Genomic DNA, 26,592 nt, shown 5'->3' with positions numbered 1-26,592 from the left:
CCGCGGCGCTCCAGTGATGTTAGGCTGCAGGCACGGAGCTGAGAGGAGAATCTTTATTGTTTTCGGTATAAAAACGTCCGTCTGATGGAGGTCAAAGGGGCTGGGGGTAGACGCTCATATGGGAACAGCAGAGTGCGCAGCCCCAGCGGCCTCGTGGGCCGTGCTCTGCGGGTCCGCTCGGAGTCCCAGGCGATCCACAGGTCCAGGGTGAACAGTGAGAGGGGTCAGAGGTGGAAGGCTCAGCGAGAGAGCAGAGGAGGGTCAGCAGAGGTCACGAGAAGGCCAGAATCCAGGGTCAGGCTGTCTGGAACAGGAAGCAAGATGGGCCGAGACGGGGTGAGCCCCAAGTATGCCTCCAAAGCGACTCCTACCCCCCCACATCACCGGCTCTTTGCTGAGCCCATCCCCCGCAGCGTGGACTGGAGGACCTTCTCTTCCAGAACCTCTGTACGAGGGGGCAGGGGGCTCCTGTGGAGACCCTCCCCTACCATCCGAGTGAGCGCTTCCCCCCCCCCCCCCCCGCCCCCCAGCCCCGTCGCTGGTGTGGGAGGAGGAGGACGCCTACCCTGGTCGAAGTTGAGTTTCTTGGCCGGAGGGGTTTCTCCTAGCCCTTCGATGTCCACCAGGTCACTATTGGCGTCCGAGTCGTTCAGAGCGCTGAGTGTCACATCTGGGGGGGGGGTGGGGGGGGTGGGGACATCAACTGGGTTCTAGGTTCTCTGACTGCCCCCCAGCTTCCCAGAGCCTCGAGCTCCCTCTCCCTCTGCCCTCTCAGCCACTCTCTGGGAACCCTGACGGGGAGAGGAAGGGATATTTGTCCTTCCCGGGCCCAAGCCCGATTCTCCCACTGAACCTTCAGCCCCACAGCCCTCACCGGCCTTCTGTTTCTTTACGGGGGGGGCCCCGGCCTCAGGGACACTGGAGCTGCTTGGTGGAGGGGCGGCTGGAGGAGGCGACAAGACACCAGATGGCACCTTCTTGGGCCCTTTCTTGGGTGACTCGGCCGGAAGAGGGATGCCGGAGTCTTCGTACACCTTACGCTTCACGGTGGCCTTTATCTGGGCCCTGAAGAGAAGACAGAGCAGGTTAGGGAGGGAGTCCCGGGGAGACTGAAGGAAGAAGGGAGGGGAGGAAAGGGGTAATGGGCCGTTCTGAAGGAACACTGGGAGCCCCTCCATAAGAATCTGGTTAGGGCCCTGGCCCTTTGGTAGGGTTCTCATCTTCCTGAGGCTTTGCACGCGCTTAGGGCGGATGGAATCTGAAGAGTGGACTCCCTGAGCTGAGTGGCGGAAAGGCCCGCGTCCTAATTCTCTTCCGGGGTGGAAGGCTCCCAGGTGAACCTTGGTGGCTGACCGACAGGTAGAGGGGGACTTATTAGCGGATCCTGATCAACTCGTTCGGAATCACAATGTCCCCTCCAAGGAGCCGCGCAAACAACCAGAGAAGTTCCGGTTGCTGGGGATCTCAGGCGGCCCCCGCCCCGAGATTAAATTCTTGGGAGGTCCTGTTACCCCGGCGGTTCAGTTAACTTCTGACCAAACTCTTCGCGGAGGCGCTAACAGAGCCGGCAGCGAGGCAGGAGGGCTGTCGAGCTGGAAGGGAGTTCTCGGGAAGGTGGACCTCGGGCTGGCGCGGGTGCGGTGGAAGACAGTGCCCACCCGCCCCCCCCTCCTCTGCCGGCCACCCTCCCTCACACTGTCCGTTCCTTGATGACACAGCTGATGTGATTAAGATCGTCCCCAAACCGCTTCACAGCAGCCCTCAGCATCTCTATCTCCGTCTCCGTCCACTTGGCGCTGTCAGAGGGGAAAGGGGGAACAGCGAAAGTGGGAAGGGGGGTGCGCAGCCAGCCCCCAAGCCTCCCCCGCAGGCGCTGGGGCCCCTTCCGTGGATCCCTAAAGAGGGCTTTCTTAAAAAATAAACAAATAAAAGCTCTTAACGCCCCGTGGGAATCCTGAGGACCCCCAAGCCTCTCCCCCAGGCACGTGAAGCGGCGGCTGTGAGCAGCCGGCGCAGACCCATCCGACCCGCGGGGGTCTCACGGACAGAACCCCGCGCGCGGTGCGCAGGGGACCCCCCCGGCTCTGCGGCCGCCGGCTCGCGGCAGGGGTTCCGGGTCTGGAGCCTCCAGTCTGCGCTGCTACCTGTCATTCCCTCATCCGACAGTCTTTATTCACACCGGCGAGCTGCCACCTGTCCCGGCCCCACGGAGTCCGCGCGCCCCGCGCTCACGTACCCCGCGGGGGAAGAGTCGGCCACGGGATGCAGCTGCATCGTCAGCTCCCCGAGCTTCGTGAAGGCGGCGCCCGCCGCCGAGAAGATCTCCCCGACCTGGGGGCGGGGCAGCGTCACGGGGGGCCGGCGCACCCCCCCCCCCCGCCCGCCCGCCCCGAGCCCCTGGCCCCACCCCGGCCCGGCTCCCGCCCGCCCCCCGCCTCGGGCGGAAGAGTCGGCACCAACGGGGGAGGGGGGGGCCGCCCTCCCGTGGCCGCCAGGGAGCGCTGTCCGCGAGCGAGGGCGAACCTTCGTGGACGCTGACGTCATGGTCCCGCGCGCCTCCTCACGGAGACGCCGCCGCCGCCGCCGCCGCCGCCTGGCCGGGACCACGGAGCCGGGCGACCGAGGCGCTCGGGCCCCCGCGCAGGAAGTCCCGCCCCCTCCGCCGCCGCCGATTGGCTCCCGCTCGGCCGCTCCCCCCCCCCCCCCCTCGCCAGCAGCCGAGGCTCGGGCGGCCCCGGGCGAGCCGAGGGCCGACGGTGGAAGAAGACACCGCCTCACTTCCGGCCCGGCCTCACTCCACTTCCGTCGGTGCGTCGAGACTCCGGGTGTGGACACCGGCCTCCAGCCCCCGTGCCCGTCCCCCCCCCTCACTCCGACCCAAGCACAGACACGAGGCTGAAGGGAGCGGTTTCGCTTTATTGTATGTGTGTGGGGGGGGGGGTCAGGGAGGCCGCCTCCCTCCGCCGGGGAAGGAGCGATTCAATCTCGGCGCAGGGAAACCCGGTCCCGCAGGGGGCGCCGGAGTGGGGACGCGGGTGGGAGGGCTGGGAGAGTCTTTAAATAGAGGAGGGGGCCGCAGAGGGGAGGCGCGACGATGCTCTAGCGCACCATGTACTCCTTGCGCTTATTGAGTCGAACTTGGCAGAAGGAGAAGCCCCCGAGGAGGAGATAAAGGCCCGCGGCGATGAAACAGTTGTAGCTGACTCGCTCGTAAAGGTCATATATTTTCTGGGGGTCTTTCCTAGGGGGGAGGAGATTAGGTAGTGAAGTGTCAGAAACCGTCCAGCAGCCAACATTTACTGGGCACGGTGTGCCAGCCACCATTCTAGGCGCTTCTACACGTACTATTCGGGCTTCCTCCTAACCCTCCGGGGTGACCCCTATGATAGCATCCCCTTGGCAGAGGTGGATGGCGGCGCAGAGAAGTCAAGGAATATACCCAAGAAGCCACGCCTAAAGCGGTGGGCTTAGCATGGCCACTCAGGTCCGACTCCGCGACCGCTAGGGAGACTAGCCGTCTGCACTCAGCTCCCTCGCCTCGGGGCCCCAAGCACCCCGCCACCTGTAATCCCCCGCCTACCGTTCTACTGCGGTTCAGCCGCCTCCCACCCGCCCCCAGCCCCGCCGCTCCCACCTGACTTACTCAAAATCTTTCTCGGTGAAAGGGACGTCCTCTATTAGCACAGCGGAATGGACGTTGAAAAAGATTCCGAGCATTATCTGAAAAGAGGGAATGGTCTGGTGGGTGAACCCAGGCACCGAACCTGCTCGCTGTCTAAACTCCTCCCACTTCTAATGTTGCCACAACATCTGGATTTGGGCACTACCGGAACGAGCTGGGACTCGAGTAGTTGTTGCCGGATTCGGACTCCGTCACCCGGAATAGGGCGCTGAGTCGGTGACGGAGACGGCTCGGCTGGTGCAAGGGCAGGAATAGTGAGCAACCCAGATTATCCTCTTGTCCAGGGGCGTCATTATCACGGGACGGGGAGGAAATCGGCCCTTCTGAGTATTTCTTCCTGGAGGGGGGCGGGTAGTCGTGGGGAAACAAGGGCCCCGCTACCCATTTCGGGAACAAGCGCTCCCTTGCCCCACTGCCCTCTACTCAGCGCAGGCGTCTCTCAAGACCCCAGCTCGTCTTCCTCCTACCTTGAGGGGTCTCCAAATTTACCAGCCGCGGCTCCCGTTCCCAGCTTCGTCTCCCTCCCGCCCCTTTAAGTTCCCCATTTCTCAAGCTCAAGTGTCTCGTCCTCCAGCGGGTAATCAGCCTCCCCCTTCAGCCTGCCTGCTGCTTCCTACGGCCCGGACTCTCCCAGCTTTCCAGCCCTCCAACGCTGGGGCGCGTCGGGCCCTCTCCGGCTCTCGCCGGCGGTCCCCTCACCAACATGATCACTCCCCAGGCGCTGAGGACGATGCCGCAGGCGGCCAGCTTGGGCCCACAGCACAGAAGCGACGCCATGGAGAAGGGGGTCGGGGGAACACCTAGTCGCGTGCCGAGCGGAAAGGCGGCGAGACGGAGGCCCGGATGCGCCCGGGGAAAGCGAGCTGGACTTGGGGGCTCGCGCGGCGGAGGACGGGCCGCCGGGAGCGCAGCCGAGGGGGCGTGGCCTCCGGTCCCAACCATCGCGCCGGGGGACGCCGGGCGGACTTCGCTGGGCGCCTCCAGGCCCTCCCGGATCTCCGGCGGAGCGGGAGGCGTGTGAGGCCGAGACGGCCCCCCAGGAACCCCTCATGATCTATGTAGCCGGGGCGCGGGTTATTGTCGGAGCAACGCCTCCGCTTTCTTGGTCACCCCCCGGCCCAGGCTGGAATGGGAGGACCCAGCGCGCCACGTGACCGAATACTGCGCGTCACGTGACGAGGAAGCAGCGCAGCGGCGCCTGGGGAAGGAGAAGCTCTGGCGGAGCTTCTAGTAACCGTGGCGTCGGGCTCTGAGGCGCGGAGGATTGGAGCTGCTCGAATTTTCCCCCTCAGTTACGCTAGTTGCGGGTGGTGTCCCGTGATGGGGGGCATGGTAAGTGACACAGGGATTTACACCGAGAAAGACCGCCTCTATCTCCTTTTTTCTCATCCCCGCCTTTAAAAATAGATATTCCGACACGATGAAAGGAGATAGGAGCCCCGTCCCGAGGCCAAGCGTGCAGTCGTGGCCAGGAGGCTTCAGAATTGCCAAGGGCTCTTCGCATCGGGAATCCTTAAGTCACGTTTTGTTACCAAACGCAGAATACTGAATAGTTCTGGATGCCCAAACCCAGGAGGAATGCGGGGCGTTAGGAAAAGTCTCGGGAAAACAGACTCCGTGAACATGCTGTGTGTGTAGGGGGAGTGGTCTTGCTCAATGCATTTGGAGAGAGGAGTAAGTACACCAAAGTGATGCCACTTTGCTTCCCTGCTGCGTGCGAACCACGGAAAGTGATCATAGGCCCCTTGAATAAGGTGTAGGGCACGAGACTTTAACAATGGGAATCGATCACCCACTCCGAGGAGAAAGCTCGTCTACTTCACTGGCGAGAGGCAGGTTTGTGAGAATTGTTTAGGGAGCTAGGGTGTTTGGAGAACACCATTTTCTACTGAGCCCGTTGTACCCATTCTAGTGAGGGCAGTGATCCACCGCATAATCGAGAGGGGCCATTTTGATCCCGAGACCCCAAGGGCTCTTAGCATCGGGAATCCTTAAGTCACGTTTCGTTACCAAACGCAAAGAAACACTGTGTCCGTGATTAGAACAACTTTGTGGTACTTTTCCCCCCATTTATTTAATGCATATCATTCTCAAACAGGTTGTGAGAACGAACTTGAATCCTGGGAAACACAGACCCTGGGATACCAAAGGGGCTGGGAAAGTGGCCTTGGGACGTGAATTTCATGCCTCCCGTGCTTGAGACTGGCGGAGGTGGTGGTGGGGGGGGGGAGAAGCCATTAAGGCGCGCGGGTGTTTATTTTGCCCAGGAGCATCATTGTTACTCAAGGGCCTTCGGGGTAGGTGTGCAAATAGGGGGAACAGGGTGGAGGGGACGTTGCCAAAAAACAGGCAGGAAGATTTAAGTTGGCCACTGCACAGGAAGTCTAGCTCCCGGGAAAGGAGAATTAGTTGAGGTAGTTGATTTATCCAAGAAACCTCTGCCCCACCTCCGAGAGGTTCTCTGGAACCGTTTTTGCAGAGTAGGGGCGGTGCCTCAGGCTAGCGCAGAGCAGCCCCAGGCAGGTCCCCCCACTGCGGGTTAAATCGAGCCCACAGTCTGTGCGGGTCCATCCAGCAAAACACCAGGTTTTCTTGCATTTCTAAATGGTTGACTAAGCCAAAAGAAGAAGACCGTTTTGTGACACTTTGAAGTTCATATTTCACGGCTCATAAGTACAGTTTTACAGGAGCCCAGTGACCTCTCATTTCAGTGACCTATCGTCTGTGGCTGCTTTTGTGCCGCTTCGGGACCGTTAAGTGGTTGTGACAGAGACCGCGTGGCCTGCAAAGCCTGAGACATTTATTGCTGGCCCTTTACAGAAAAGGTTTGCAGCCCCCCGGACTGGTGGGATACTGACGTGGGGGCTTTAGTTGCGGGGAGAGAGTAGAGCTTTAGCAGCAGAGACTGGACTCCTGGAAATTCAAGATGAAGCTTCAGCACTAGCGCGGATCTGAAGGCCTCCAGGCGGGGGCGCCCTAGAGCTCAGATGGTAACACTGTTCTCTATGCGGCTGGGCCTCAGGTAGTCGTAGGGCAGGTCCACTTGTGCATTCCGGGCTGTGATCTCTCTTTCTAAGTTTTCCAGATCTGTTTGGAATTGTCTTAGTACAGCCTTGGCCTTGGGGCTTGAGAAATACTTTTCTTTGTGGTGCCCCAGAGGTACCTGGGAAAGAACAAAGCGTCGGTCAGTTTCTAGTCCAAAGGCAGAAGCATGCAGACCCTCACTCTCATGTCTCCCTTCTGACTTTTCCCAGAGTCCTGTCTCACCATGTCTGGCTGGCGGCGACCCAGGTGCCACGTGATGGTCATTTGAAGACAGGCCTGTCGGATGTCAGGTAGTGATCCCATCACTGTGGCCATTTTCACGTCTTCCTTGGTCGTGGGTGGGGGCATCCGCATGGTGCACGGGGCGTTAGGGACCCAGGCGTACCAGTCCAGCTGGGGGAAGAAACTGCAAGCCTAGGATCCTGGTACTTCTGCTTGGAACCCCCATCTTTCCCTCGGGAATCCCAAGGTCCGACACTTGCCTTCGGGGACCCGGGCTGCCGGCTGTCATACCTGGCCCTGGTTGATGGCCCCGTGCTGGGCAGTGCAAGTGAAGACGCACATGGTAAGGAAATGACAGAGCTGACTCTGGGACTGGAAGGAGGCAGGGAAACCTGGGCAGAGAGGAAGGGGGTTTGGAGGCTACGGCCTGAGAGGAGAAACCTGAAGGCTGACGTCTTGGGATGTCTGCACCACTCGGGGTTGAACTGCACGGGTCCGCTTATGTGTGGGTTATTTACCGTACGGTATTACAAATGTATGCTCCTTACGGTTTTCTTGACGTTTTCTTCTCCCTAACTCGCTTTACCGTCAGAATACAGCATACGATACATAGACTAACACACACAATACATGCTAATTGACCGTTTATGTTACTGGTAAAGCTTCCGGTCAACGGTAGGCTCTTGGTAGTGAAGTTTTGGGGGGAGTCAGAACGTAGATGCAGATTTTTAACTGCTGGGTATGTGGGGGAGGGTCGGTGCCCTCACCCCTGCGTTATTTAAGGGTCACCTGTGTTTTGGCATTGATTGGTATTTGTTCCTTTATTCAAATATATTTGCATTAGATGTGAGTTTCAGTTCAAGTTCAAGCAATAATATTTGGGTGCCTTAGACCAATGACTTAATCTCTCTGAACCCCGGTTTCTTCACCTGTAAAGTGTGGATGCCACCTACCTTATAAAAGAGATAATGCATTGAAGCCACCTAATACATTATAAATTCTCAATAAATAATAATTATTATTACGGAAGGGTTGGGGGTGAACAGCTCTGACTGATGGAATATCTTCTGCCTCAAAAAGGGGTTAAGAATTTAGGGATGTTTCCTCCTACTCTGGAACAAGGGCATTATAAGTGTCTGAGTTACAAGGTGAGGATTACGAGAAGTCCCGTGTTCGTGGTGTCATGGCCGAGAGAGGGTTTCCACAAAGGTGGTCTCGGGCCACTGGTTTTACAGCGGAGGTGGGGACTCAGAGACCCAATTATCTTGTTAAGAGGAACATATATAATCACTCCCCTTCTGTGGATTAAAAAAAAATCAAAGACCAGAGAGATTAACCTGCTGGGCAGGATCCCATCTTTGGGAAAAGGCAGAGGCTGACCTTGAACTCCGGGTCCTGACTGCTTTTCTCAAGCTGTTTTTAATTTTGGCACATTTCCTCTAGAAAGGCTATCGGGAAAATTAGGCAACGAGCACCATGAGAACCGGGGTGGGGTGGGGGGGAGAGGGGAAAAGAGAGAATGAGAGGCAGTCGGTGGAGATTAAAGCTGCCATATGAGTGTTTATTTTTATCTTCCAGATGTAGATGGTGGTTGGGAGGAGATGGCCAGGGAGAGGAAGAAGGGTCTTCTGGGACTGAGGTGTACCAGGGCAAGTTTGCCCTGGAAGGGGGAGTGCAGGCATTGGTTTATCGCCCACTGTACCCCCAGGGCCTGGCCAGAGCGGCTCCCCGGACGCAGGATGCCCGAAGGATGATTTCAAGCGGTCCCTGCTGGCCCGTGTGTGCTGGAGAGGGAGGATGGACCCGCCAAAAGCTGAGAAAAGCTGTGTCTTCCCCAGAGGTTAAAGAGCAGGTGGGGGTGCCAACGGCGGAGGCTAGATCTCGGCCGAGGGGAAGGGAGGCCAGATTGGCCTCGGAACTGGGACCCCGAGGGGCAGTGCATGGAGTTCAGGTCTGTGCCAAGGCGCGGATGGTGCTGAGGGTGCCCCAGATGTGACCGCGCACCGTGGGCGTGTGCAGTACGCCCAGAGCTTGTGCACAGAAGCAGGAGGAGAAGGCGGGGAAGCTGAGTGCCGGACCCCGGGCCTCGGTGGAAAACTCACCGTTTGTATCGCATGTAGGAAAATAACCACAAGGAGAGCACGGGAGCCCCAGCGGGACCCGGGCACGTCCCACCCTGGCTGTGGTCCTGGTCTTATCGGGCCCCCGTGCTGTGGCGGATTAGGGGCATCTGTGACTTGGACTAGGGGATGGCAGTAAAGATTGATGGCCAGGGTCTCTGCGGAGGACAGTCCCTGGGTATCTGGAATTGTCTTCAGTAGGAGGAGGTGGGAACGGGATTCTGAAGCTTCATGCGTGGCTGGAGAGGGGGGTGTGGTGAGGGGTTGGGGCCTGAACCCAGAGGGGCAGGACCGAGATGGGGCTCCTGTCTCTGGGGAGGGTCCTACCTCGGTCCTGGGCCTGGCACAGCCCCACCTCGGTGATCTCCCGGCACCAGGCCTGCAGCTCAGGGTCCCCTCTCACGACGTCGTCCCTGTGGTAGAAAAGGCGGACGATGCCCTGCACGTACCTGCCCAGAGGAGAAGGGGCTGAGCTCCTTGAGGGGAGAAGGCGCCAGCCTCTGACCTCTACTCCCTTCCTGCGGCCTCTGCCCAGCTGACGCTCACTGTTTGTGGGGACAGGTCTTACCGGCGTTGTCTTGGGGGACGTTCCCTAGCTCTTTCCAAACGCTAGTTTAGAAAGGAAGGAAACGTGTGCCATTAGTTTTAAGAGTTCTGGACTCGTGGGGCACCTGGGTGCTCAGTCGGTTGAGCATCCGACTTCGGCCTCATGGTTCATGGGTTCGAGCCCCGCGTCGGGCTGTGTGCCGACAGCTCGGAGCCTGGAGCCTCCTTCAGATTCTGTGTCTCCCTCTCTGCCCCTCCCCCTCCCCCGCTCTTGCTCTGTCTCTGTCTCTCAAAAATACAAATAAACGTTAAAACAAATAAATATATAAACAAACAAACACGGGAAAAAAAAAAAAAAAAAGAATTCTGGACCCATGGCTGAAAAAGGCATTCTTCTGACAGAATCCCTGACTCCGCCAGACCCCGTGGTTTACCTGCCCACCCTTCCTGCACGTCCGCTGCCTCCCGACTCTTCCTGTCTCCCCAGGACTGAGTTCCTGCGCCTCCTGTCTGGACCTTCCAAAGTCGGACGCTTAACCGACTGAGCCCCCCAGGCGCCCCTGGACCTTCTAGGTTTCATGTGGGAGTTTTGCCCCATGCTGACCTCAGGTCAGAGCCCCGCTGGCCCCCTCCCCGAAGCCCCTGCATTTCCCAGCCGCCACTCTCACCCACCGGGCAATGATCTCCCAGAGCCGTAGGGCGTCGTGGGCGTAGAGGGCACTTGGGATTCCCAGCAGGCCCCGCGCAGCCAGGTCGTCAGGAGGACAGAGGGAGCGGTAGGTCAGCTGGGCCATGGCCCGACGAAGTAAGTGCACGTGGCCCCCTCCGCCAGTGCTCACCGCCTGCGACAAGAGAGAAGAGAGGCCTTGAGGGAAAAGACCGAGCACGGTGTGCAGGGGCTCGGAGGTGGGGTTCCACATTTAAAGACACGAGCTTAGAGGGACAGGCGCGTGGGTTTAGGGCCAGGACACTCCCACCGTCTGGGATCCTGAAAGTGGCGGGAGGTCACGGAATGCTGGGTGATGAGCCCCACCCCGTGGCCCGTCACCTCCTTACCTTATCAAATATTCCTCCTTCCGAGATGAGCTGGGATCTGGCCCGGGTGTTGATTTCCAAGGTATAGCGGATGTGCGGGATCAGGAGCTGGGGTGGAGGGGGGTGGGGGGGGAGGTTAGGGAGGCCACGCCGGGGTCTCTCCTCCTGGGGTGTGGCGCCAGGCCTGGTGGCCCTCTCCCCCCCGGACGCTTTCCTCCCTGGTGCTGTGGGGACAGGCCTGTCTGTGCGTCCCTGAGCGCTCGCTCTCGTGCCCTCTGCTGCCCCGGGAGTCAGGCTGCGGCTGTTACCACTGCTCTTCATTACTCCCGCCTTGAGTGTACGTGTCCTTTTTATTTGCTTTTATATTTGTGTCGTGCACATACTCCTAGCTTAAATTAGCCTCTCTGCTCGTTTGCAGAGCCACGCCCCCATCTGGCGCTGCAGTCCAGGGGAGGCGCCTTTTGGGGGGGGGGGGGGTCCATGAGTCGTGGGAGGGGCCATACTGAGCTGCCTGCTTACACTGGTGGGGGGGGGGCGTCATCACATCTGCCCCAGCCCCAGGTTGGCGGTTAGGCCCCTCTAATCTTAATAGCTTTAAGAAACTGCTTTTTATTAGGCATGATAAAGGCCGTCTGACCCCCACACGCGTTTCTTTGATCTCAGACTGTTTTGTGTTACTTCCGCCCAGGTCACGTGCAGGTTTCCTGAAGTGTGGGGTTCATCTGCACTGTAGATGCTGCACGCGGGGAATGACCCCGGTGATCCCTGAGTGTCCTAGAAAGCCCCAAGTCCACACGGGGAGAGAAGATCCCCGAGGGCCAACAACCCTCATAACAGCCACAATAATCACAAGAGCGAATGTGCTTTGTGGCTTTCAGCCTGTGGCACGCTGTGGCGTTACGTCCTCTTATCCCGTCACAAACCCACAGCGGAGCTCCCGTCATCCCCGCTTGGAGTCAAGGACTCTGAGAGCGCATCTGGGAGGTGCCAAGGTCAGGATTCCAGTCTGTCCCCACATCCAGATCCAGAGGCTGCGGGAGGACCCTTTGTGACGTTAGCAGCTTCGCTCTCCCGTGGGGCTGACGTGCCTCGGGGCAGCGTAGTGATGAGCGGGGCGAGGCGGGGACAGGGCTGCGCTAGTGACGGGGGGGTCGCGAGCGTGAACAGAAGCCTAACCCATTCCAGAAGAGTGGGAGACGGCGACGCGGGGGCGTCACGAGATCGGCAAGATCTGAGACTCGATTGCGCACGCTGGTGTCCCTCTTGTCTGTGTTGTCCCGGACTCGCGGGGGCCGCGGCTGCGCCCGGCCAGGCTTGGGGGAGGGGTGGAAGCCCCCAGCTGAAACCCCACGGCGGGGACTCACGTGCCAACCTGCCGACACTCCGGCGCCCCGTTTTTAAAACTGGACACCCCGTCTTTGCTTCCAGACCGGCTCTTCTCCTGACCTTGCCGTTGCTGACAACCAGCCTCGTTCAGAAGCTGGTATCAGCTTTGTCCCTCCCCGCCACGTCCCTGTACCTAAAGTGCCATCAAGACGTTGAGAACATTTTTAAGCAAGCACGAGGCTTACTTTGCTGCCTTCTGCCTAGCCATGGATCCTGAACTCGCCGTTTTATAAAATTTCACCACCTTCTAGGGCGTCCCCCCCACCTTGTGGGCTCCCAGGTGTCGTGGGAGCGTGGACCTCCAGCCCGTCTCCAGTCTCACACCCGGGATCACTGCAGCCGTTGGCCCCTCCCTCCACGAAGCCTCTGACTTCTTTTCGCTTTTCATTCACGCCCCCACCTTGCCAGCGCGTGTCTCTGTGTGCCGGTCCCGGGCAGGTACAGGTAGCCTGCTGGGGCGTTCTCCCGGCCTTTGGATCTGTTCCGACTCAGCACGCTCTTCGGTGGCAGCGGAACATTCCCCGTGAGTTCCGTGGCGCTCGTAGGCTGTCTCTGGCGACGTCAAATTCCAGGCCCGGTTACTGTTCTCTCGGGTGGCTCTCTGGGGCGTCACTTGCCTTCCTGGCCGAACGGTGACTCTCCAAAGGCAGGGACGGGGCTGCTGTCTTACTAACAACATTCCAGCTGTACTCCAGGCTCATCGCTACATCGTCAGCTCCCTGGGAATTTCAGAGCGTTCCCGAGGAAACGTTAAGTGACTTGACGTCACGGACACACGGGTGTCAAGCTGTACGGTCTTGCTCCTCGTCTCCCCGCTTTCGTTCACAGACTGGCGTAAACGTTTTTGTGTTCCTGCGGCGCCGCTTGGCATTGGGCTCTCTCCTCTCTCTGGGGTTGTGAACTGGGGCTCGGGGGGGAGGGCACGTACCTTGAAGACGGGGTGCAGCCCTGGGAGGCACCTCATGGTGGCCACGGCGATGACCTCGGCCACCAGGTGAGTGCTGAGCAGATGGTACTGGAGCTGGTGCACTTGGAAATCGGAATTGCGGACCCAGATCTTGGCCAGGAGCCAGGCGAGCGGGGGATCCGAGGGCAGGAACAGCGGGGGCGCGGGGCAGCTGGGGCTGGGGGGCTGGATCTGCAAGAAGGAAAGCAGACACCTACTGACCCTCCGCCCGCTGTGTGGCATTCTGCTCGGCCCCGGGGGCGGCCACGGCCGAGTACGGAAGGCGTTGCTCCCTGCAGGTTAGGGTCTAGGAGGAAGACCGAGGCCCCCTCCTGCTCTGCCTCCCGCCGGCACTGCGCGCCGCTGCCCAGATGGTGGGGCGAGTGCAGGGGCGTCGGAAGCAGGGGGCCCAGCAAGCCTGGGCCCGAGCAAGGGCGGGCAATGGGAAGGAGAAGCTGGGTGTGTGAGACGGTGGGCAGGACTCGGTGACGGACCGGACCGTCGAGAACCGTGGGAGGAAGGGACTCGCGGGACGACGGGTGTTGAGTCGGGGGCCCCAGAGAGAGGAGAGGTCTCTCAGAGTGTGGCCCCCAAACCAGCAGCAGCTTTGGAACTTGTTAGAAGTGCAGATTCCCAGTTCCTACCCCCAGACCTACTGGACCCGAAAGTCTGGTGGGGGCACCCGGCCACCTGTGTTTGAACAGGCCCTCCGGTGACTGTGATGCCCACAAAAGTTTGAGAACCACCGGGTACAGGATGAGAATCCAGAAGGCCAGTATGGCTCTCGAACAGAACGGGAACTTCCAGTTGGGTGAGCCAGCAAGCCAAGAGTGACAGGCGGACCGGCCGCTCTGAGTGAGGTGGGGGTGAGGGACAAAGAAGCTGGGAGCAGAGGTCGGGCGGACAGAGCCGTGTGGGGAGGGGGTGCCCGGGGCGCTTCACCTGGATGACCACGGGCAGCAGCTTCCCCTCGGGCCGCATCTGGAGCATGACGAGGGGGGCGGCCAGGTACTGCTTCTCTCCTCGGATCACGTTGGCCGGGATTCCGTCCAGCAGGCTGAAGTCAGCCTCAAACAGGGAACCGCTCTGCGGGGAGGAGGAGGGACGCGCCCAAGGTTACGGTTGACGGCGCACCCCCCCCGGGGGGCCCGGGCAGAGGCCAGGCGACGGCCCTGATCTAGCTTCTTGCCATCATCCTGTGTCGGCACCAGAGCCCCGCTGGCAGGCCCGGAGCGTCTGATCCCACCCCGTCAGGTTCGCTGAGCCAAGAAACGGAGCGTCATGCGGTTAGCGGATCTGGGCTCAGAGCCGGGCCCGCGTCCGGCCCGGTCTGTGTTACGGGTACCGGAAGCTGTCCTTTTGCCAGGCTGGCCGGTCCCCTTCGCCGTCACCCCTCGGTGCTCTGCTCCCTGTGTTTGGTCCCCACCAGCTCGGCAAACGCTCTTTCGCTTCCCGTCCAAATGTCTCCTTTTCGTCCGAGCGCCGCACAGAGGGCCCCCGGCCACGGCCGCCGCCGAATCCAGCCGGCACGTGCGCACACCCGCGCGGCCCTTCCAGACCCTGCTCTCCTCCAGGCAGCCTCCCCAGGTCTCGCCCGCTGGCGGCGCCCGTGTTGGGAGTATGACGTCAGCCAGGGAACGTCATCGTCCCTGCTAACGTCTCCGGCCCCGCCGGGGCCCTGGGAATTCGTCCCGTTTCCCCTCCGTGCCGGGAGCTCCTCGCGGCGCCCGTCTCCACGCTTTGCCATCCTTAGGCTCTCTGCACGGGGCCCCGCAGCCCGGCACAGTGGGCGACCAGGCCTCCCTTCCCCTGACGCATCTTTGGTCCCTTGCCTTTACGACTTCCCCCGCCCACACGGCCAGGAGTACCTGGAGTTCTCTCTCCAGCTGGGCCCCCAGCGCCTCGGTCCCCGAGGGCAGCACCAGCCGGGAGGGCAGGGAGGCGGAGCGTCTCAGCACCATGGGGTTGGCGCCGTTGAGGAACTGGTAGCCGAAAAGTTCATCGTCCCGCCAGCAGCGGTGAACCCTCTCTGTGGGGCCAGGGGGAGTGGAGGAGTGGGTATTGGTCACCTCCCGGATGTCCCTCCCCTCCAGGCCCTACCGGGGCAGTTCAGGCACGTGACCACCCTGTCTGCGGCCCCTGGCTCGTCACTCTGGAGGCCTCTGTGACCTGGTTGGCCGACAGGGTCTGAGGAGTCAAGGGGACTATGGGGTGTGAAGGGCGGGTCACCCAGAGGGGCCATCGGGGACGTATCGAGACCTGGGGGAACCACTGACCAGCCAGGTCGCTCTTCTGGCCCCAGAAGATCTGGTCAAAATCCTCCAGGCGGCTCCAGGAGCTCAGGAGGGTGTAAACGCGCTTGAGGACCGTCTCCAGAGCCCTAGGACGGGTGTGGGGACGTGAGCCCAGCCCCTCGCGCGCTCCCGCCGTCGTCCGGTCTCCCCGCCCTGCTCCGCTCCGAGCCCCAGGCTTCCTCACCCTGCCTTCAGCGCCCACTCGAAGTCCAGCCTCTTTTCCTCATGGAACCTCGAGTTTGGAGGCAGATCGTCCTGGCGTTCTGCCGCTATCGTCCGGGGTAACCCTTCCTTCCAGGTGGCCCAGCTGGGAGACAGGAGGGGACTTCAGGGAGGGTGTCTCCGTCAGCGAGAGGGGCGGGGCCCGGGGAGGGGGGACAGGGCTCACCAGTACAGTCTTCGTCTCTCCTTCAGCTCTTTCTCCCGATGCTTCTGGAACACGTCCAAGGCGTTGTCTCCTGCCAGGCGCGCTGGGGAGACACGAAGGTGATTGGCCACACGGTTTTGCGTGGTCCTGGGCTCTCCCCTGCTTGTCCTCGTCTTAGCCACGGTGGTCAGGGCCCGAGGGCCCCGTTCTGCTTTGTCGCTTCTGTCTCTCCCTGTGCCTCACGTGATCAGTCGCCCAGACGAGCGCTTCCCAGACCTGCCGACCTCGCACCCCCCGGGGGCCCTCACCTCTGCGCTCAGCCCTTGCCCTGAGACACAAACGTCATGGTTGTCCCCCATGTTTGTGAGCCTGTCTTTCCCTCCCTGACCCTATTTCATCAATACCGGGGGTTGGATTCATCACCTTAATTAAGCTGATAAAATCTGAATCACTCGTGTGACCGCACCTCTTTCTACCATGTATCAGCTTTGCTCAGTTTCACACGTCTGCACCCTCACCTGTCACACCTGCGGCTGTCTTCAGAAGCCGTCGAGGAGCTGCTGGGTTGGCCTTCTCTCCCTCACTTCACCTTTCTTAGCCTCAGAGGCACAGTCTGTGTGTTGACGGGTTCTAGCTCTTCTCTGTGCCCGCACTCACCTGTGTCGGAGCCCCCTCTCAGGCGCCCATCCTTACTGTCCTTGTCCGTGTTGGTCTCAGGACTCGTCTGGAACAGTGACCAATCCGAACTGCCTCCTCCTCCTCCGGCCCGCTGTCGGGGTGCGCCCTGTCCCTCCCAGGGGTCTGCGTGCTTTCTCGGCCTGGTTCGTGGTCTTCCCCGAGCGGTCCCCTGCTGCGCGTGCTGTCCTGACTGTCGCTGCCCTCACTTGTCCCGCCACACAGAGACCTGCCTTCCACTCTGTTTTCCACCAGTGCTGCAGCCCCCAGGCCCCTTCCCCTCATTGGAAGAGGGCTCTCCAGATCCTTCTTCCCCTCCAGTCGCCTTACTCTGTGTGTCACTCGGGGACTGAGAACTTTTCCCTGATCCTTGTCTTCTCCCTACCTCCTCTGCCGAGCCCCCACTGTTTTCAAGCCCCTCCTGGGGACCCCCGAGGTCCCCAGTGTCCATACCGCTTCCCCGCCCCCACCCCTCACCGGTGCCCTCGGGCAGGCTCAGCATGTCCTGGCCTTGCACCCAGCGGTAGCAGGGGAAGAAGGTGGCCTCCTCGCAGGCTCCGGGGCCGCGCACGGTGATGCAGTCGCAGAACCAAGCGTCGTCCACCAGCGAGTGGTGTTTGCGCAGCTTCACAAACTGCAGGGGCCCCAGGTCCTTGGGGACGTCGCGCTCGAACTCCTCCTCCTGCGGGGGCCACAGTCCGCGACACTTAGGAGCAGGGGCCCGGGAGAGGCCGTCTTCGTGGGGGTCGGGGGCGCCTTTGCGGAGCCCCCGCTGCCCAGGGCCTCCAGAGACGGCAACCCTTGTTCCCCTCTCCGGACACCTGCGCGGCGCGGGCCCGGGAGGACGAGGGCGCGCGGGGCACGGCCCGCGGGGTCAGCGATCAGTGACTGAGCGTCGTCGCCCACGTGGGCCCAGCCCTGAGCTGTCACCGAGCCCGCCCTCGGGGCAGCCTCTGGCGGGACCTCCGATCCCGCATTGACACCGGCTCTGGGGTCACTTGGGGAAGCCCAGTGGGGAGGCTGCGAGGACCGGAGGGAGAAGGGACTTGAGCCCGGCCCGGGCTCCGGCTCCTGTCTCCGCCGGCGCGACCTCGCCGTCGCCTGCCGCCCGCGTCCCCGCCGCCCTCCCGCCGCGAGCCCAGGCCCGGCCAAGGTCGGGGTCCCCGCTCGGGGCGTCTGACCTGGCCCCGCGCCGGCCGCAGCCGCAGCTCCAGCCGCGCCTCCCCGCGCGCCCCGACCAGCCACAGCTGCACGCGGTTGTGCGACCCGGAGAAGAGCCAGGCGCCGGTGGCCACGCCGATGCGGTAGCGGCCCATGGCGGTCCCGCCGCAGCTCGGGCTCCGGGGCCTGCGCGTCGGGATCGCCCGGGGCCTCCGGCGGCTGTCGGGGCGCCTCCGGGCCGGTCGCGGGCCTTTAAAGAGGGGCCTGCGTCCCCGCCCCCTCGCAACTCTCGGGCGCTCCCCAGTCCCCGCCCCAGGCGAGCCCGAACCTGTGCGCGGAGGAGACGGCTGGGGGGTGTGGGGGGGGGGGCTCGGCTGGGGCGGGGCTGCGGGAAGATAAAGGGGCCAGGTGGGCGGGGCCGAGAGTCTGGAGGCGCCCGCCGCGCCCGGCCTGGGGGGGAGGGGTGGGGAGCTGGGGGCCGCAGGGTCGGGGGCTTCAGGGATGAGGCTCCAGGCCTTCGGGAAAGCGGGGAGGGAGAGGGGGTGAGGGGGTCTCGGCCTCCCTGGGCTGGCACCTGGGGAAGGCTGGCTGGGGGGCCGCGCTGGCCTCCGGTAGAAGGACCCCGGCGGGCCCGCGGCGCCTGGTTTCTACCGCGTTGGAGCCCGGCCCTGCGAGAAATGACCAGGAGTTCGTTCCCTAGAACCTGGAAAAGTGACAGGTCAAAGACTGGCCCCCCTCCTTCCCGGGGCCGTTTTCACACGTCCTGGCTGCAGGACCCGGGGACACCAGAAACAGAGGCCTCACCGAGGCAGGGCGGCGCAAACTCCTGGCGTCCACCCTTCGGAGTGCGTGCGGATGTTAGGGACGCAGGTGTCAGGGTGCAGCGTGGAGTCGGGCGGGAACCCGGCATAGGCGGGCAGTTCCCGTGACCTTGGTCCTTTCCGGGTGAACGGAGTCCCTTAGCCTTCAGTATGTAACAGGTTAATTTTTGTCGTCGTCACTGACCCTGATGCCTTCTTCCCTTAACCAGAATTGTTCTCTTCTCAAACCTTATATGTAAGTGGCTTTTGTTAGGCATTAAGTTCCACTTTTGTCCTCTTCCCTGCTGTCCTTATCTTTCCTCCTCCCCCAGCTATTTCCTGAGTGGCTCTCCTGGCTCTCGGGGCAGGAAACTAGGGAACGGCGGTGGGGCCGGTGCTGCTTAGGGACTCTGTAGACCCCAGGACTGGGGCTTTGTCATCCAGGAATCTGAAGACGCCTCCCGCAGGTCCCTGTCTAGACCTGGCTCCAGGTCACTCATAAGCGTTTGGCCCCCAGGGTGTATGTCTGGTGGCCTGGGCCAGAGCAAAGTAAGTCTGCTTTCTTGAGCCTGACCCTCAAAAATGGTTTGGTCTGTTGGTTATTGGGGGTAAGAGGGCTTCTAGACCCGCAGAACAGCCTCCAAACCGCACGGAAGTGTCTGATCTGCACTGGGTGTCGTCCTCCCTCGTATTTTCGAGACTCCTCTCCACCTGTGTCCTCTGTGCTCAGCACCGTGCGTCTGCCATTCGCAGGCTCCCGGTTCCTCCAGTTTGGGGGACCGCCCCGCTCTGTAATACCCAAATAAAATGGCTCGCGTCCCCAGCCTGTGTAGTGGCTGGCTCTGACCTTTTCCACACACACCCCCTTCAAAGGTCGCTTTTGCCTATAAAAGAATTTGTCTCATACCTACTTCCCAAGTCAGTCCACACTTGAACCTGCTTCTCTGCCCCTTTGTGACGCCCCTTCTGCTCTGTCTGGTGCATTGCAAGGTCACGTGGCAGAGGGGGAAGTAAATATTTAAGAATAGGCCCACGTAGGGCATATGTTACATGAGTTTATACGTTTAAAACACTTAGACGATGCCAGTGTGTTTTATCTGCTACCATTCTGTTATTTACAGACTGGAAACAATTCCCAGTTGAATGTTGTCCGCATCACTCCTGGACATTTCCTCTGCCCTTCCCTGCCCTGTTTTCGGTGTCCCTCCAAAGACCCCAGTTTCCCATGAGGGGTCTTACTCCTCTAGGCCCTTCCTCCCACTTCCTTTCTTTTTCCTTTTTTAAGCATGTGGGTTATGTTGGGGAAATACAGTTAAAAACCCAAATTCCCAACCCAGGAGAACCCTTCCACAAAGATTGCAGAGAAAGAAACAGTTTTATTATTTAAAAAAGTCTTTTTGTTAAATATTTATTTCTGAGAGACACAGAGAGACAGAGCATGAGTAGGGGAGGGGCAGAGAGAGAGAGAGACAGAATCCAAAGCAGGCTCCAGGCTCCAGGCTGTCGGCACAGAGCCCGACGCGGGGCTCAAACTCACCGACCGCGAGATCATGACCCGAGCCGAAGTCGGACGCTCAACCGACTGAGCCACCCAGGCGCCCCGAACATTTATTTATTTTTGAAAGAGATAGAAAGACAGAGCACCAGTGGGGGAGAGGCAGAGAGGAGGAGACAGAGAATCCGAAGCAGGCTCTAGGCTCCGAGCCATCAGCACAGAGCCCGACGCGGGGCTCAAACTCACCGACCGCGAGATCATGACCCGAGCCGAAGTCGGACGCTCAACCGACTGAGCCCCCCAGGCGCCCCCAAACAGTTTTGTTATTGACTACGCTTTAAACCAGAACGTGACACGTCTCACAGGCAATCTGCTAAGAGACTCACGGACAGAAGGAAATGGTCCCTTTCATACAGCCACACACACACACGTATGGTCTCAAGTTAAGAGTGACCGGTCCTAAAGTAAAAGGCTTGGTGGCACCCTTTGTCCCGCCCCATTCATGCCAAGTCCACCTGGTAACTGGTGGCGGTCTGTGTTACTGCCAGGCCTCGTCGTGAGGAAAGCAGACTTCTTGTATCTTGATGACGGCAGCTGGTTCCGCAAGTTGGAGCACGGACCCCCCCCCCCCCCAGTCAGGCTTCCAGCCTCCCACGGAAGCCAGAAGAGAGGGGCTCCGTCTCCTTTGATGTTGACATTTCAAAGGGGTGGATCCTGGGTCCTTGGGAAAGACATTCCTGGATCTAAAGCTGATCGGAGGCTTGTTTAGCTTCTAAGAGGATTTCCATGCATTTTACGGAGATGGAGAAGGAACTTAAAACGAAAGGTTTTCTGACAGAGATGCTCTCAGACCAGGGAACAGTGGAGAAGCCTCTTGTCTTCAACAGGGAGAACTAAGCCTCTTCGTTTTTTTTTTTTGTTTTTGTTTTTTTTTGTCCTTACGATGATCATTTCGTTCTTAGGCCTGTCGCGGGATTGAGTTTGCCGGGCCCTCTGCGGTAGGGAGGCCCTCACCTGCCACACGGGCCCGCCGAAGCCGAGCTCCCCCCTCTTCCAGACCCCCAGGCCCCGTTCTCCGGGCCCAGCAGCTGACTCCCACATTGCCACCACCTCCCTTCACAGGGCACGTGAACTCCTTGATCAAAGCCCTCTCACTCTCCCCGGGGGCCTGTGGGCGAGGGGGATGGCCCTTACGTGTTCGAGCTGGAAAGGCTCGTTAAAGTGTTTTTCTAGGGGCGCCCGGGTGGCTCTGTCGGTTAAGGTTAAGCGTCCGTCCGACTTCGGCTCAGGTCATGATCTCACGGTTCATGAGTTGGAGGCCCAAGTCCGGCTCTGCACTGACGGTGGGCAGCCTGCTTGGGATTCCCTCTCTCCCTCTCTCTCTACCCTTACCCCCCAAAATAAATAGGCTTTTAAAAAGTGAATTTAGGGGCGCCTGGGTGGCTCAGTCGGTTGAGTGGCCGACTTCGGCTCAGGTCACTATCTCGCGGTCCGTGAGTTCGAGCCCCGCGTCGGGCTCTGTGCTGACAGCTCGGAGCCTGGAGCCTGTTTCAGGTTCTGTGTCTCCCTCTCTCTGACCCTCCCCCGTTCATGCTCTGTCTCTCTCTGTCTCAAAAATAAATAAACGTTAAAAAAAAATTTTTTTTTTTAAAAAGTGAATTTAAAAAAATAGTGTTTTTCTAAACATAAACGTAAGAATAATTGCATCCCCTCCTATCTCCCGTGCCAATGTGGTTCCGACCACAGCCAGTCTAGAGGATGACCCCCTCGCCCCGGCACTATGAGCGTTTGGGGCCCACTTTGGGCACGGGGCTGTATGAATTTGTCACTGTTCCTTGAGGACAACTTGGACGTACAAACATGGCATTATAAACTATGTCACTTTAAACCGTCTAAACACGGGACCTGACTTCAGGGTAGAGATGTTGTCATCTGTTTTTCCGATTGGTCACTTGAGGGCTTGCTCGGCCTGCCTGCAGGGGCCCAGCACTTCCCTCTGAGCACTGTCACTCGATTCTGTCCTTGTTCAGTGGGGTGACCGGGGAAACACCGTCTCGCACGGTCTGAGGGTCAGTTTCTCGGGATACAGGGATCCCTGCCTCGACCACGACATACCCTTGGGCTTCCAGACTCTTAGTTCACACAGGCTCGGGCGGGGTCCCCACGTGTGACTCTGGTGTGAGGGGGCTGTACCAGGGCCGTGTCCAGCTTTAGACTGTTTTCTTTTTTCAAAGCGCTTTTGCGATTTAAAAAAAAAAAAATTTAAGTTTATTTATTTATTTTGAGGGAGAGGGAGAGAGAGAGAATCCTAAGAAGGCTCTGAGCTGTCAGCACAGAGCCCGACACGGGGCTCGATCCCACGAAACATGAGATCATGACCTGAGCCGAAGTCAAGAGTCGGACGCTTCGCCGACTGAGCCGCCCAGGCGCCCCCAGCTTTAGGCTCTTAAACCGTCAGGCCTTGGCGTTGAGCCCGGTCGTATGAACAGCCACTTTCCTCACAGGGGGTTCCCTCTCGGGACCCCCAGTGTTCCTTCCTGTTGATGGATCTCTGTTAGAACCTTCTCAGTCTTTCACAGAGGGCTTGATTAATATTGAACAATGTAAACAAGAATTCAAATCCCAGTCCCTTTCCTTCCAGGTAGTGTCTTGGGCCCTTTAGGCAAATCTCCCCCCTTCCTCCTCATCCGCCGGTCTGCACACCACGGGAGTATTGGGGTGTGGCAGAGCCTTGGTGGGGCCTCCAAAGGGTGCCGGAGAGGGGACGCTCAAAGCTCAGAGAAGAGTCCTAGAAGGTTTGCTCCCGGGGAGCTGCGTCCATTCAGAGAGAAAAAGCTGCAGGTTATTTTGCCGCCTCTCTTCCCTCCGCTTCCCGCGCCCCCGTCTCTGGCAGACGTCCCCAAGCTGAGCCCAAAGAGTCTGTGCGAATTTCTGTGCGCTCAGAGCGCTCTTAAGTCACGATGCCCTTCAAGGAGCGGTTGGTTTTGGTCGTTGAAAAAACTCTTTGCAGGGGCGCCTGGGTGGCTCAGTCGGTTAAGCATCCGACTTCGGCTCAGGTCACGATCTCGTGGTCCGTGAGTTCGAGCCCCGCGTCAGGCTCTGGGCTGATGGCTCGGAGCCTGGAGCCTGCTTCCGATTCTGTGTCTCCTTCTCTCTCTGCCCCTCCCCCGTCATGCTCTGTCTCTCTCTGTCTCAAAAATAAATAAATGTTAAAAAAAAAAAAATTAAAAAAAGAAAGAAAAAACTCTTTGCCAAACTATATACTTCTCTCCACAGCTTGCTTTTCTCCTTTAAGAGACATTGCTCGCGGAAACTTCTGGGGCTCACTGGTGATTCACCCGACGCGTTCCTTCGAACAGCTGTGTGGTGCTCCACTGTCACGGGCGTACGGCTGTTTCCGGTTTGGGGGCACACGACCGACGCTACGAAGGGTGGGTTTGTGCTTACGTCTTCATGCCCTCGGTGGTTCTATTTCTGTGAATCGGAGTCCAAGAGAGAGGTGCAAAGAATAAAAGACCACAAAACAAGAATAAGATAAAACAAACAGGATGAAAACAACAAAGCCGAGCGTCTACTTGCCTGGCGGTGGAATACACCAGGGGACACACGGGCTGAATCGTCCACGGACGGGGATAATCAGGAATTTTTCAGGGCTGGGAAGGGGGCGTTCGTAACGTGTACGTGAATTCACAGTTGAAAGCTTGTCCCTGGAGAGGCTATTCCTGGCCATCAAAAATCTTCAGCTGGAGAGCAACAGTTTATTTCTGCCGTCTGCGGGGCAAGTGCTGGCCGGAGCCCTTTCCCGTGGGGACCCGGGGCTCTTTGTGATCTTACGGGGAGCCGGTGCCTCTGACAGGTGGAGGCAGGGTGTAGGTCAGAGCGCAGTGCGCCAGGAAGAAGGCCGTGAAGGCGACAGAGGGGGTCGTAGCTGGAGATGGGGGCCCCGGGGACGCAGTGGGAGGGAGGTGTAGATGTGCAGGAAAATGGGATACAGGTGATGAGGGCAGACCCCGAGGGGGCAGGTGAAGTCCAGGAAGCGTATGGAACACCCGGCCATAGATCCCGCGCACCGACAGCGGGCAGGGCAGCGTCTCAGATACCACGGCGGTTTGTGGCCCTCCGGAGGACCACACACAGGTCCACAGATACATTAAAGCGCTAAGATTTCGACCGGGAGGGGCAGAAAGCAATTGAGAAACCAGTGTCTTAAAGGTTTCGTAAGGGGGTGATAGGAAAGCGTGGCTCAGGGGTGTGATTTCCTTAGCAGTGCTCCCTGCTTGGCTGCTAGGCACCCACACGAAAATAGAAGGTTGGAATCCTCCGGAACGTTAACGGCCGGAACGGGAACCCCGAGGCTCTGTCAGAGGCTGATACGGGCCCCCCCCCCCCGCCCCTGTTCTTATCTCCCCAGCGTCGCTGGCGGAGCAGGCGCGGACACCGGGCGGACACCGGGCCTGTCGTCGAGTGTCGTCAGCTTGCGTGTCAAGCAGACACGGTGTCAGGAGGGGCCTCCCGGATCTACCCCCGTGAGGCTGGCGTCTCGGGACTGCTCGGATGACTCATGCCACAGCGGGCGCTTCTCAGCATTTCTGGAAGGAGGCTGAGAGGTGCACCCTGGGCCCTCTCCCCAGCCCCCGCCGCCGCCCTCTGTTTCTTGGAGAGCCAGCCTCGGATCCCTGGCTTATCTTGGCAGGACTGCACGGGAAGGCCACCCCCGCGGCACCTTGAGCCTCCCACTCCATCCTGGAGAGGACACCCCAGGGGCCACACAAACTCCACACCTTCTCTGGGAGCCCTGCCTACGACCCTTCACCATCCCACCCGTTGACCTTCCTCTTCGGCCCGGTGTTTGTCTTGTCACCCTACGTTAGTGACATTTCTTACTCACCCCGGCTTCCAGATGGCTTCTGCGTCTTGCCTGATGGTCTCTGTTCCGCCCTGTGCTGACTGTCGGGTGGTCCGTGAGATAGACTCGTACTGAAGGTTTGAAAGGGTGACAGCCAGGGTAGGGGCTAGGGGGAGGGAAGTGAGGCACTCCCCTTGGGTATGACATTTCAGGGGGTCCCCCAAAACTCAGTAATCGAGATAGAAACTATTTTGGGCGCCTGGGTGGCTCAGTCGATCAAGCGTCCCACTCTTGATCTCGGCTCAGGTCATGATCTCATGGTTTGTGGGTTCGAGCCCCACGTTGGGCTGTGCAGTGACAGAGTGGAGCCTGCTTGGGATTCTCTCTGCCCCTCCCCCACTTGTGCATGCACGCTCCCCCCCCCGTCTCAAAATAAGTAAATAAACTTAAACATGTTTTTAAAAAAGATGGAAAATATTTTGATGCAGTATTTTAAAAAAATCAAAATCAATGCAAAGAAAAATCTAGGATGAACAAGATATCAAAACGTAAAATAAATCCAGGATCAGTTGTAAGACTTAACGTTAGCCATCTGTATTCTTAACATTTTTTGCAATCGCTCCTTCCACCAGAGATTTCTCTCTGGCCGACCTGACCCTCGGGACCCCCAGACCCAACCCACAGGGGCCTTGCTGTAGAAAGTTCTTACTTTCTCTTATTTCTGTTTATTCGCAGACCCTCTCACCTCCTCTCCCCACCTCCACCCTCCCCTCAGCAGTGACATACTTGAGGAAAGGCCGTATTTTTCCTTATTATGTAAACAACTTATTTGTCACAAGTATCGTCTCTTCAACCTCTGCTCTGCCTCCTGGCTTTCTGAAACCAAGATGGCTCTTCAAGGTGTTTTGTAAATAATAAGCCATCTGCTACTTTAGCCACAAGAACAAGTGATTTCCCAAGATTAAATTCTCAAGCATGTTGCCTTTCCCACAAATGTCTGTAAATTGAGGGAAACAAAGATTGACTCTCTTAAGATTCATACGTGGCCAAACCATCCCCAGAGAACAGTTGGCTACAATCAAGGGGGGTGTGTGTGTGTGTGTGTGTGTGTGTGTGTGTGTGTGTGTGTCTGTGTGTGTGTGTGTTTGATGAAAGTAAGAGAAAGCAAGATGGATGTACACAGTTAACCCTACAAGACTCTGACAAGTAGATATTATTACCCCTGTTTTATAAACTAAGGCTCAAAGAGGGGAAGGGCTGTCCCGAAAGTCACACAAGTCACAAGCAGGTGATCAATGTTGCAACAGTCTCCGTTGCCTTAACTGGGGCTGCCCTTAGGGCGTGCAGGGTCTCACGCAACTAACTCTTTGCGGGCCTCCTGCCTGTATAAATGGCTTGATTGATGTGGAGAACGGGAACCCTCCTGCACTGTCGACGGCAGTGCAGACTGGTGCAGCCACTGTGAAAAACGGTATGGAGGTTCCTCAAAAAGTTAACGATAGAACTACCCTACGACCCAGCAATTGCAGTGCGAGGTGTTTACCTGTGGGTACAAAGATGCCGAGTTGAGGGGTTATATGTGCCCTGATGTTTATAGCAGCATTATCAACAATAGCCGAATTATGGAAAGAGCCCAAATGTCCATGGACTGACGAATGGATAGAGAAGATGTACACATGCGCGCACACACACGCGCACACACACACACACACATACACACGCACAGGAATATTACTCAGCCATAAAAAATGAACCTTGCCATTTGCAACACATGGCTGGATCTAGAGTGTATCACGTTCAGCAAAATGAGTCAGAGGAAGACAAATACCAAATGATTTCACTCATTTGTGGAATTTAGAAAACAAAACAGATGCACACAGGGGAAAAATAGAGAGTCAAATCATAAAACAGACTCTTAACTATAGAGAACAAACGGAGGGTCGCTGGAGGGGTGGTGGGTGGGGGGATGGGC

General features: G+C 59.0%; 3 protein-coding genes and 1 long non-coding RNA gene across 7 annotated transcripts; 1 reads left to right on the top strand and 3 right to left on the bottom strand.

Annotated features, from left to right (window-relative positions):
- Nucleotides 1–39: 39 nt before the first annotated feature.
- On the bottom strand, nt 40–2,652 carry CE1H17orf49 (chromosome E1 C17orf49 homolog). 3 transcript variants are annotated; one of them, XM_042966157.1, is made up of 6 exons: nt 2,524–2,652; nt 2,237–2,331; nt 1,695–1,796; nt 875–1,065; nt 566–670; nt 40–304 (listed from the first exon to the last, which is right to left on the bottom strand). In XM_042966157.1, the coding sequence occupies exons 1-6, from the start codon at nt 2,542–2,544 to the stop codon at nt 240–242; spliced, it is 579 nt and encodes a 192-aa protein (XP_042822091.1). In that variant the 5' UTR covers nt 2,545–2,652; the 3' UTR covers nt 40–239. The 3 variants fall into 3 exon arrangements, with proteins under 3 accessions (XP_042822091.1, XP_042822092.1, XP_042822093.1); XM_042966158.1 differs by having other exon boundaries at nt 40–300; XM_042966159.1 differs by lacking the exon at nt 1,695–1,796.
- Nucleotides 2,653–2,896: 244 nt separating this feature from the next.
- RNASEK (ribonuclease K) lies at nt 2,897–4,639 on the bottom strand. Its single transcript, XM_007091631.3, has 3 exons — nt 4,382–4,639; nt 3,644–3,720; nt 2,897–3,241 (listed from the first exon to the last, which is right to left on the bottom strand). Exons 1-3 carry the CDS (start codon nt 4,622–4,624, stop codon nt 3,100–3,102), a joined length of 462 nt encoding a protein of 153 aa, XP_007091693.3. The 5' UTR covers nt 4,625–4,639; the 3' UTR covers nt 2,897–3,099.
- A 95-nt stretch (nt 4,640–4,734) lies between these two features.
- LOC122233716 lies at nt 4,735–26,266 on the top strand. Of its 2 annotated transcripts, XR_006211391.1 has the most exons (5): nt 4,735–5,014; nt 6,937–7,017; nt 23,051–23,205; nt 24,186–24,757; nt 25,356–26,266. It is a non-coding gene; the product is annotated as an uncharacterized LOC122233716 (long non-coding RNA). The 2 variants fall into 2 exon arrangements; XR_006211390.1 differs by lacking the exon at nt 25,356–26,266 and having other exon boundaries at nt 24,186–24,942.
- On the bottom strand, nt 6,431–17,765 carry LOC102969788 (polyunsaturated fatty acid lipoxygenase ALOX12). Its single transcript, XM_042967371.1, has 14 exons — nt 17,500–17,765; nt 16,796–17,000; nt 15,665–15,746; nt 15,461–15,583; nt 15,259–15,362; nt 14,851–15,011; nt 13,925–14,068; nt 12,965–13,174; nt 10,672–10,758; nt 10,288–10,457; nt 9,397–9,518; nt 7,241–7,341; nt 6,950–7,120; nt 6,431–6,845 (listed from the first exon to the last, which is right to left on the bottom strand). Exons 1-14 carry the CDS (start codon nt 17,632–17,634, stop codon nt 6,666–6,668), a joined length of 1,995 nt encoding a protein of 664 aa, XP_042823305.1. The 5' UTR covers nt 17,635–17,765; the 3' UTR covers nt 6,431–6,665.
- Nucleotides 26,267–26,592: the final 326 nt, after the last annotated feature.

Source organism: Panthera tigris, chromosome E1 (genome assembly GCF_018350195.1).
Source record: "Panthera tigris isolate Pti1 chromosome E1, P.tigris_Pti1_mat1.1, whole genome shotgun sequence".
Classification (NCBI taxonomy): Eukaryota; Metazoa; Chordata; class Mammalia; order Carnivora; family Felidae; genus Panthera; species Panthera tigris.
The sequence above is the reverse complement of the archived record's forward strand: the minus strand, read 5'-3'. Positions and strand labels throughout refer to the sequence as shown.

What these genes read in the sequence shown, in the direction of transcription:
- CE1H17orf49 (XM_042966157.1), bottom strand. Translation starts at nt 2,544, where the DNA reads ATGACGTCAGCGTCCACGAAG. An exon ending in GCCGACTCTTCCCCCGCGGG is followed by an intron (nt 1,797 to 2,236) that starts GTACGTGAGCGC and finishes CCCCTCTGACAG; the next exon opens with CGCCAAGTGGACGGAGACGG. An exon ending in GTCATCAAGGAACGGACAGT is followed by an intron (nt 1,066 to 1,694) that starts GTGAGGGAGGGT and finishes TCTTCTCTTCAG; the next exon opens with GGCCCAGATAAAGGCCACCG.
- RNASEK (XM_007091631.3), bottom strand. Translation starts at nt 4,624, where the DNA reads ATGGTTGGGACCGGAGGCCACGCCCCCTCGGCTGCGCTCCCGGCGGCC. An exon ending in CCTGGGGAGTGATCATGTTG is followed by an intron (nt 3,721 to 4,381) that starts GTGAGGGGACCG and finishes CCCTCTTTTCAG; the next exon opens with ATAATGCTCGGAATCTTTTT. An exon ending in TTCACCGAGAAAGATTTTGA is followed by an intron (nt 3,242 to 3,643) that starts GTAAGTCAGGTG and finishes CCTCCCCCCTAG; the next exon opens with GAAAGACCCCCAGAAAATAT.
- LOC102969788 (XM_042967371.1), bottom strand. Translation starts at nt 17,634, where the DNA reads ATGGGCCGCTACCGCATCGGCGTGGCCACCGGCGCCTGGCTCTTCTCC. An exon ending in GAGAGACGAAGACTGTACTG is followed by an intron (nt 15,584 to 15,664) that starts GTGAGCCCTGTC and finishes CCTGTCTCCCAG; the next exon opens with CTGGGCCACCTGGAAGGAAG. An exon ending in CCAGAAGAGCGACCTGGCTG is followed by an intron (nt 15,012 to 15,258) that starts GTCAGTGGTTCC and finishes CTGGCCCCACAG; the next exon opens with AGAGGGTTCACCGCTGCTGG.